Source organism: Neltuma alba, unplaced genomic scaffold, assembly GCF_004799145.2.
Source record: "Neltuma alba isolate B1F8T4 unplaced genomic scaffold, ASM479914v2 tig00011705_pilon, whole genome shotgun sequence".
Lineage (NCBI taxonomy): Eukaryota > Viridiplantae > Streptophyta > Magnoliopsida > Fabales > Fabaceae > Neltuma > Neltuma alba.
The window spans coordinates 37,101-46,901 of NW_021636342.1; the positions used below are offsets into that span (position 1 = coordinate 37,101).

Genomic DNA, 9,801 nt, shown 5'->3' on the forward strand with positions numbered 1-9,801 from the left:
GGGAAAACAGAGAAAGCTTTAGGTTCAGAAGCATCTTTGTGAAAGAAAGCTTTGAACTTGACAATGACTGGAGATAACGTTTCTTTTGTATTTTAGAACTTTATGGATATCATTGTGCTCTGCATGTGCCTGACCCATATCCCTTTCACTGTCATGGATCTGTGACTGGCAAGTTGCTTGTTTAATTGACAATTTATGCACATGATCCCATCTTCATTCTCATCTAATTTGACTTAAAGGCACCCAAATGGTGTTCATGGGTCGGGTCAAAGTCGGGTCGGATATCTATCGTATCGCATTGGCTAGCCGGGTCACCTAATCTTCTATAGTATCATGTCTAAGAGAACCGAAAAGATGCTTCCTTTTATCAAAATGAATCCATGAAGATTATACGTTAGGGTAGTACCAAAATGATTCTTTATAATAAACTGAATATTATATGTGCAATGAAGTATCAGATGCTTCATGACAAGGAAAAGTGAGACACTGAATTGGAAGAACACGCAAAAGGGTAAAAGAAAAAGATTAAAACAAATCTGAAGGATAAATGTCATTATAAAACTTGCTGCTTGGCCTTTCTTTTTTAGTCCACAAGTCTTGAATTGCGAACAAAGTCTTTCTGCTCCTACCTGCTTCAAGCAGCTTCAACAATGGCAACTGCATGGACACTGAAACTAATGGTTTTGCTGCTTTTTCTGTCAATGACTCCGCCAAAAACAGGTAAACAGAAGCTCAAATCAAACCTTACGTTATTATTCTCATTTTTATCTGTTAAACTTTACATTATTGTTCTCACACACACACACACATATGTATGCAGTGTATGGTGAAGATGAACAGTGGTGCATAGCAGATGAGCAGACACCTGATGAAGAGTTGCAGGCAGCCGTGGATTGGGCATGTGGGAAAGGAGGAGCAGATTGCAGTAAGATTCAAGCGAAGCAAAGTTGCTTCTTCCCAAACACAATGAGGAGCCATGCTTCCTTTGCTTTCAACAGCTATTTCCAGAAGTTCAAGCATTCTGGAGGATCTTGCTACTTCAGAGGTGCTGCCATTATCACACAAGAAGATCCCAGTACGTATCACACCACCATTAGTTCACTTTTGCCTTAATTTCTTTGTTTTTGTTTTTCGGTATTTTCAAAACCTACCTAAGTCTCTCCGATCACAAAATAAATTACACAAACCTCCCTTGGGATTTACTAAGCTAGATAAACACTTGGGAGAATGACCAAAAAAAAATACCTCGTGAATTTTAAAATAACAAATAAGTGATTTTGACAGATTTGACATGTCAAAACTATTATAAAAGTAGTCAAAATTATTACAGAAGTAGTTGTTTGATCTATTTGTTTTTTTAAAATTAAACACTGAACAGGCATATTTCTGTTATTTTTCCTAAACACTTTGTCTGTGTAAAATTTAGTCACATGTTCAATAGTAAATTACACTATTTTTCCTTGATTTTTACACAAACATACATGTCAGCATTCTCGGTATTTTCATGAGACATTTGAAAAATATGAGAAATGCATGGCTGTGCAATTTTGAACATAATTCAAGAAAAAAATGAAAAATATATAAGTTTAAGGTGTAGTGCACCATTTGTAATTTATAAATAATTCAATTTCAATTTCTTAAAAAATACAGAATTATGGTTTACTTTGAGTGAGATGCGTATGCTTTGAATACGAGATAATGTAATGTAACTTTGGCAAAATTTGAGATTTATGTCATTTGTGTAATTGAAAGAGGATCCTAAATAATTCCAATAAAATTCAAGAAAAATCTATGTAATTTACATTTTAGAATATAATTCTATAACTATAGTATCCCCAAATGGCATTTGGCCAGATTTATAATTATCCATTGAAATGTTCCCTTAAAATATTGAACAAACTTTTCCTTTATTATGATCAAAGTGAGAAGTATTCTTAGATTTTGTGCCAACCAGTCCTAAAGGCACGCTCTCCGATGTCATCTGAGAGTACTTCACGGAGGAAACCAATCCAAATTGCAGCAGAAATATTTCTATCTTCCCATAAACTAAGCTGACTCCTTGGTATGTCAAAACAAATTTTATTTGATAACTGTCCTTTGTGCTTTTGGGATAAACCAATTATTTATCAAAGACATGTTCAGCATCATTGGCATTGAGATCAGCAAAAGGTGCCTCCATGTGCACTGAAAAAGTTAAGGCATGTGATGCGATGACATCACGATTACTTGATGCGAATACATACACTCCACTTTTGGAAATTGTAATGAGAAGATTCAAAATTATAATTTTGTTCTTCCAATTTGTTAATTTTTAATAATAAATGTAAAATTTTAATTTATGTTATTTTGAGGTGATATAATCTTTAGTCTCTTAAATTTACTCTCATTTTGATTTTAGTTTTTTAAATTTTAAGTCATAAGTTTTGGTTCTTCTAAGAAAAACATAGTCAAGATTTTTATTGTATTATAAGAACTAATATTTTAAATGAAAAGAAATTTGAGGGATCAAAACTTATAATTTGAAATTTAAGGGATTAAAATCAAAATGAGGATAAATTTAAAAAACCAAAACTTCTATTAATCCTTTTATTTTTTCATATTTATTATTTTTTTGGAAAATAATCTAATATATATTCTAACGTTATATAAAAGTATTTTAGAAAAATCATGTTATATTTACTAAAATCAAGTAATTTATTTAGTTTTTTAAATCTATTCAAATTAGTTAAATAATTTTTACTATCTCATATTAAAAATCAGAGAAATATTATAATTTAGAGATTAATAATCCAAGCACTTAGGTCTAGATATATTGCCCCTTATATAATAATATCATAATTTTGATGCGTTGAGTTGGGATTGCATTATTTATCATTGATATTCCATCAATATTTATGTACACGTCACTTGTACAGGCTGAGCATCAACCCACCTACACCTTTTACATTATATGACTCATTTTGAGTTTGTTGGTTATCGAATCTTAAAAAGTATAGATATGGCTGAGTCAACTGGCATTATAAATTTAAAGGAGATTAAATGTTTAATAAGACTAGCCTATATAATTCTTAGTCAGATTCAATTCTTGAGATTACAAGAGTCTACTTATATCTCCCTCAACTTTTTTCATGGTGCATTGACTGAATTAAATTCACCCTCGATAGTGAATAACGGAGATGTATCAAGATTATAATATTACTTTCAGTTCTAATTATAAGAGTTAGTGGACTAATTTGAAAAGATTAAAAAAATAAATTAAGTTAGTTATTTGTAATAAATAGGTGTTGTCTTTTCTAAAATATCTTTGCTAATCAAGTGTATTGATTAGAATTACTATTATTAGAAGGACTGCTTTGAAAAAAATATATAAATATGAGGGGACAAAATGGATTGGAGTCTTATATTTAAAATCAAAATATAAGTCAAACGAGGTCTTATATCGAGGACAGGAGGTAGTGGTAATTAGTAAATTTGTATTATGCTTTTTTTTACACTATTGAAATGTGACTGCTTAATTTTTGAACGCAGGTTATGGTTCCTGCCACTATGACTTAATTCCCGATTCAAATCATCAATAGAGGAGACTTGAAGAGGCTCCACCATAATTTTTGAATTGCTTCTTGAATGAAATGGATGCATTATTGCAGTTGATCTTAGCCAAAGGCTGAGAATTAGTTACAATCTTTTCCCTAAAACCTGGCGAGCCTGCAGAATTTAGGTCAATTCAGTTTTTTGTTTTTTTGGCCAATAGGTCAATTCAGTTTTAAACTTTGATGTATGGTAACGTTCAATAAATTTAATATACCTTCTTTGGATCACAAGATTCTTAGAACATACTAGTCTACTAAAATATCATGCTCTTCCGGCCTTTAAAGTTTCCTTAATCAAATTGCAAAATATAAAAAATAAATTAGTTAGTTACTTATAATTAATATATAAAACATTTGTAGCGTTTTTCAAAAAAAAATCTCGTTATTTAATGGTTATAATTTAATAAATAAAAATAAAAACATCTCAATTAATGAGTAGTAAGAAAAGAAGTTAATATGCAAAGGAAATGAAATCTTATACTAAACCAAAACCTTTAAATAGACCTTATATTTGAAACTTAAGAGAATTAGTTTCTCATACGTTTGTTCAAGCAAAAATGAGTTATGATTGAATCCGAGTTTAATAGAGTTGTAAAGGAAATATCATTGCCAATAAACTTTTGTTTCTTATAAGTTTTCTTAATTTATAAGCATGTAAATTGTAAAGAACACATTGGCACAGGTTTGGTATTGGAAGTTCTTTAAATTGTCATAACATGTAAGGATCTCAGTTCAGGCTCTCTCATGATCTCTTTCTATAGTCCACTCCAGATCAAAGTAGAAGTACAGATCTAAAAGATCAAGAAGAAACTTAAATGCATATATACATAAAATCGAGACAATGGAACAGACAATACTACCTAAACCACGTGAGCTCCAACTCAAAACAACGTTATCCTATCTGTAAGGCACTAATTGGCTTTCACTATAAAGACTGACTAAACTTATACCTAACACAAACCAAGTCATTATGATTATATCACTAAATAACTGGAGCCACCTCCAGAAAGGACTCACTCTTCACTTTACGAGGTTCCCGAACACTTCTCACAGTTTCCATGGCAATTTGTCCATTGACATAGTGGAAACGGCACACAGGCATGTACACGTCAGCCCCACCAATCAGTTCAGTCTGTGTCTCTTGTGTCTTCCTCCATGTGAAGAAGGCACGTTTGCCACATAGTTCACAACGGGCTGTCAACTTAGTTACAGTATCAGCCAGTGGTATAATATCGAGCACTGAACCAAAGTTTCTCCTAAAGAGCAAAACAGCCATAATGAGAAGAATGTCACTAGTTTTTGAAATGAAACTGATTAATAGCACATAAACGTAAAAGCCCTAAAGTGGTTAATCAGAATAGTAAGTAGTGCTACATAGAAAAAGGGGATCAAGGAAGAGAAAGTTCCTTTTTGACCAGTACCTCAAATAGTCACCGTCTAGACCTGCAACTATAACAGTTTTACCATCATTATCAGCAGCTTTGCAGCAAAAATCATAGAGATCGTCAAAGAATTGAGCCTCGTCTATACCAATCACATCCAACTGCGCCCACAAAATTTGAACGATAAAAAAAGGTCACAAATCAAGAACAAAACCATCACACCTGCATCAGACGTATTGGCTTACAACGTTATCAAGTCAAAGGCTAGGATTCCCTCAAAATATGCTCTTTCTAGAATTCAAGTATTTTTTACCAATCATTACCTAACCTTGTTCCATTATTTAAGTAGAGAGAAATAGCCATAATTATTGTCAACACATTCTAAAATAATGTTCTCGTCATTGCCCTTTACACATAAGCCTCTCATCAGGCAGCAAGGACAATGCCTCTCAAGCCTGCCTCAAAATAGATTCACAGTGAGCAACTTTCTACAGGCTCACCTTTTCTGGCAAAAAAAGAACGTCATCTCACCGGGAAAAATACAAGATCTAAAATTGGAGGCACCAAAGCAAAAATAAATACATAAACAGCTACGAGAATCCTATCATAAAGAGTACCCATCAGAGTATAATTAAGATGAAGACTACCGGAGGGCCATATTTATGCAGTATAATCAATGGTAATACCTTTTCATAAGAATCATCTCCATACTTTGCTCTAAATGAAGACAGGTCTGGCAACGCCCAGCATGGGAATCTAATCCCATCATGTGTCACAACTGAGTCAATTGCATATCTGTTATCCTTGCTGGATTTTATCATCGCCACATTTCTTCACATAAATAAAAGAAAAAAGAAAAACAGAGATGAATCCAATCCTCCAAACCAAGATCACTTGTTCCACCAAAAGCGCAAACGGAAATTTGATCTCTAATCATTCATACAGAACATGTAATTCACGCAATTCGCGATTTCATTCCTTAAATCATGCCTGGTTCAAAATTCAGTTGGAATCCTCATATTAAAAGGAAAGACGTTATTTTGTGGAAGCAGAACAGAAACCCAAAGTCAAACCTACCTGCCATTGTCAGCCTCAGACTTGACACGACGGAGTAGAGCAGTAGTCTTGCCAGCAAACATTGGTCCCACAATAACATGAACCTCGCCAGTAGTGCGAGGAGCGGATTGGGAAAAATCATTGGTACGGGCGAAGGGAATTGAGTTGTTGGAGGAGGCCATTGATGAATAATGGGGTAGGAGCAGAAGAGTTGGAAGTTTGGGAAGAAGGAGATCTGGTAAGATGGGAATGAAGGAGAGTCATGATCGGAATATATAGGGGAATTGGAATTGGAATTGGAATGGTAGCTCTGCTCCATTTGATTTTTGGCTTGGAATTTGAAAGATTTGAAATTGTGGAGGGAAAGATTTGAAGAGCTAGGGTTTTGGAGGGAAGGAGAAGCAGCCTCGCTTGTTCAGCCAATGATATGAAAGTCGGAGCGGATATTCCATTCATTTAATAATAATTTAATTTATTCATTTAAACCGTTCGAAGAGTACGCGGGACGCTTTCACTGTGTCCCACGATCATCAGTTTCTTCCGCTGCAAGCTTTTACGTTTGAAGCTTAATTTTAGATCAACGAACTTGCATAAAAATTTTAAATTAAAATATATAAGTGTGTGTATTAATAATTTAAAAATTCAAAAATAATTTTTCCTTATACTTTAATATAACATATAAGATTGTTCAATTTTATCTCATCTTGATCTAATTATTTTAAGACAGGACACCTTCATCCCAAAAATTTTCAAAAGATAATAAAAAGAAGATGAGGCAAAAATGTTTTGAGACAAAATGGGACAAGAGACACGACATCGAGGTGTCTTATCCTGGTCCCAATCCTGTCCAGATATATTATCTCTCTTTGTTTTTAAAATTTTATGAATTTATTTTACTTATTATTATAATTTTTATGTTTGTGTTGTTTACAATTTTTTTTTAGTATGGATTGTGCAATGCTTTTTAGTGGATGTTTTAAGTTTATATGTCTTTGTCTTTCAAATTAGGTAATTTTTCTTTGCTAATTTCTATTGCTAATTTGTGGTTAAGTTTTATCTATTTTTATATAAGTTTTATCATAAATTTTTATACTTGATGTAAATTTAGTTGTGAAATAAAAAAATTCAAAACAAATTATATCAGACGTCAATGTCTTCTTCCAGTTATATCCCATCCCAAATGGGAAGAGATATGGGACGAAAAGACTGAGACATCCCATCTTATAAACACTCCTAGATATAAGTAAAAATTTTGAATTAGTTAAAAAAACACAGCACGAAACACAAAACATTACTGATGATCATTTTAAAAATTTGTACTTAATTTAAATACTTTATTAATTTTGAGTTTTTAAGTGTAACCTTTATGCGCACAGTTGAAATAATGGCAAAGATAAAGCATGTGTATCTCTTTCATTTTGAGGAAAATTACAATTAAGGACCTCATAAGCAGGTTAATATTAAATGAACTTTTTTTTACAAAAAGTCACTATAACAGTGGGTAAAAGATGGCGGAACAAAAAGTAACAGTGGGTAAAAAGGGAGGTAAGGTATCAATATCATCGTGATCAACGAAAAGTTGGGCCTTTTATATTGTTCGGGGTGGGCCCATGATAGGGCAAAGGTGGGCCCATGAAATTTTAATTAGAGTACCACATCGAACCATGTGGTGTTGTAATTTTGGGTGAGGTGTGGGAGATAAGAGAAGGGGCAAAGCGTGAATGAAGAAGACAGCAGAAATGTGAGAAGAAGAAGAAGATGAAACGCAATAAATGGAGGGACTTTTACACGTGGTGGGTCATTCCCTCTCAAGTGGGTTTCAATTCTCTGCGTCCATGCACACATCCAAAAAGCTGTCTACCCCAATCAAATTGGTTTTTACCCTAAACCCAAAAAAAAAAAAAAGGAAAAAAAAAAAATTGTCTAAAAGGAATCAGCACTGCCTACACGGCTCCACCAATCAATCCTTGCTTTTACATTACCTTTCAAAATATGTATAATCCGTCAATGTGGTTGTCGCATACCAATATAAAAGTTTAGTTGGAAATAATAGGTTTCAGTTTCTGAAGTTTGTTTCCGTCTAAAATGTCAATATTTATATTTTAATAGAATTTAAATCATTTTGCTTTTTGAAGGATTAAGATTTAAAATTTAAAATTATGTATATACTAAAATTAAAATGAAAGTAAACTACAATGACCAAACATTATATTAATTCAAGAAAATGCTATATCATATTCTTAATATAGAAGCCAGTTAAAAAGTTAGATTTGATTCTAAATATAAAATTTTAATCTATTTTCTCTCGTATTTGTTATTTTCTGCACACTGGTTTATCTATCTTATAAATTGGTATATAATCTAATATTATAGACAAATATTTTAGAGAGGTTATGAAATATTTCTTATCATTAATTCATTTATTTGGTTTCTTAATTGGAACAATGACTAATAAGGAACTTCAAGAATAAGAAATTCCAAAAAAAGACAACTAACACTTCCAAATGACAGGAAAGAAAGAAAAGTCTAAACTGAAATTATGAAAATGTGAGAAAATAACTAATATGTCCTCATGTAGTGCTAAAAAAAAAAGATACTGTTATTCTTTATTCTAAACTTGTTAATTTATGTTTCAGTCTCATTATTTTTATATCAAATTTAATTATTTTCTCAAATGGACAGATTCTTTCACTTGAGAAAAATATAGTCATTTTCTGTCATTTAAAACTGTTAGTTATTTTTTAATTTGCTTGAATTAATTAAATAGTTTTTATATTAAAAAGTAAAGTTTATAAAATTTTATTTTATTTTTCTCCGATTTCTTATTTATATTTTAGAATACTTTTGTCCTTTACTCCATTGAAATTACAATGAGACGCATTTTTTCCCCTATGTTATATGAAATTTGAGAAAATTTTCTGTCATTGTTTACAAATAGCATAATTACTCATATTGAAGTATTTTTATATTAATAAGGATTAAGGTACATCCAACACTCCGAAATATTTTTTCAGATGCATCTAGCACCTTGAAGTATTTTTCAGGTGCGTCCAATACCTTGAAGTATTTTTTTGCCTTGGAGTTAGATGTACTAAAAAATATTTTTGGGTGATGAGCAAATCTAAAAAAATACTTCATGATGTTGAATGCATCAAAAAATATTTTAGGGTGTTGGACGCATTTAAAAAAATATTTCATGGCGTTTGATGCGTTATACTTTAAAATGCTAGATACATCTGAAATCTTAACCCTATTTTTAGTTATATTCATTGATATATTAATTCTCATCTCTTCCTTTTTCAATCTGAATTTGAATTATAAGCACTATCTGCAGCTCAAACCTTGCTTACAACCTAACCTAGGTTATTTTATTTTTATAATTATAAATTGATGTTGATTGTTGATCAATACTAATAACAATTAAATTGAATCAAGTAAGAAAGATGCGATGTCTTTTAAATAATTTCTCATTGTTGAGGTTTACATACAAAGAAAAAAGAAAAATCTAAGAGGCATCGCATGTAGTACTAACAATTTTTAAAATTTAAATTACTGTTATTACAATAATACCTGAAAGTGTTATAGATTAATTTGTTTATTTAAATATGGGCGCGTGCATATATATATATATATATATATATATATAATAAATATTTTAAATCGCAGGCCCAACAGGGGAAAAAAAGGGTTAAAATTTCCATTTCCATTTCCATTGTCCCTATATATTTCTCACACCAGCCACCTCGCTTCTCCTTTGTTCTGTCTTGCCCTCT

The 9,801-nt window shown here is 31.7% G+C and overlaps 2 protein-coding genes across 2 annotated transcripts; one reads left to right on the forward strand and one right to left on the reverse strand.

Moving 5' to 3' along the window:
- Positions 1-628: 628 nt before the first annotated feature.
- Positions 629-3,817, forward strand: LOC114717014 (glucan endo-1,3-beta-glucosidase 12). The gene is made up of 4 exons (XM_028902095.1): positions 629-720; positions 821-1,075; positions 3,529-3,641; positions 3,676-3,817. The coding sequence occupies exons 1-3, from the start codon at positions 651-653 to the stop codon at positions 3,576-3,578; spliced, it is 375 nt and encodes a 124-aa protein (XP_028757928.1). The 5' UTR covers positions 629-650; the 3' UTR covers positions 3,579-3,641; positions 3,676-3,817.
- A 459-nt stretch (positions 3,818-4,276) lies between these two features.
- LOC114717012 (thymidine kinase) lies at positions 4,277-6,393 on the reverse strand. The gene is made up of 4 exons (XM_028902092.1): positions 6,050-6,393; positions 5,659-5,803; positions 5,012-5,133; positions 4,277-4,846 (listed from the first exon to the last, which is right to left on the reverse strand). The coding sequence occupies exons 1-4, from the start codon at positions 6,208-6,210 to the stop codon at positions 4,573-4,575; spliced, it is 702 nt and encodes a 233-aa protein (XP_028757925.1). The 5' UTR covers positions 6,211-6,393; the 3' UTR covers positions 4,277-4,572.
- Positions 6,394-9,801: the final 3,408 nt, after the last annotated feature.

Bases quoted from the DNA above. Each gene is read 5' to 3' on its own strand.
- LOC114717014 (XM_028902095.1), top strand. From the start codon at position 651: ATGGCAACTGCATGGACACTGAAACTAATGGTTTTGCTGCTTTTTCTG. The intron at 721-820 runs GTAAACAGAAGC...ATATGTATGCAG, and splicing joins AATGACTCCGCCAAAAACAG to TGTATGGTGAAGATGAACAG. The intron at 1,076-3,528 runs GTACGTATCACA...TTTTGAACGCAG, and splicing joins TATCACACAAGAAGATCCCA to GTTATGGTTCCTGCCACTAT.
- LOC114717012 (XM_028902092.1), bottom strand. From the start codon at position 6,210: ATGGCCTCCTCCAACAACTCAATTCCCTTCGCCCGTACCAATGATTTT. The intron at 5,134-5,658 runs GTATTACCATTG...TTGTGGGCGCAG, and splicing joins GAGATGATTCTTATGAAAAG to TTGGATGTGATTGGTATAGA. The intron at 4,847-5,011 runs GTACTGGTCAAA...TTTGCTCTTTAG, and splicing joins CTAGACGGTGACTATTTGAG to GAGAAACTTTGGTTCAGTGC.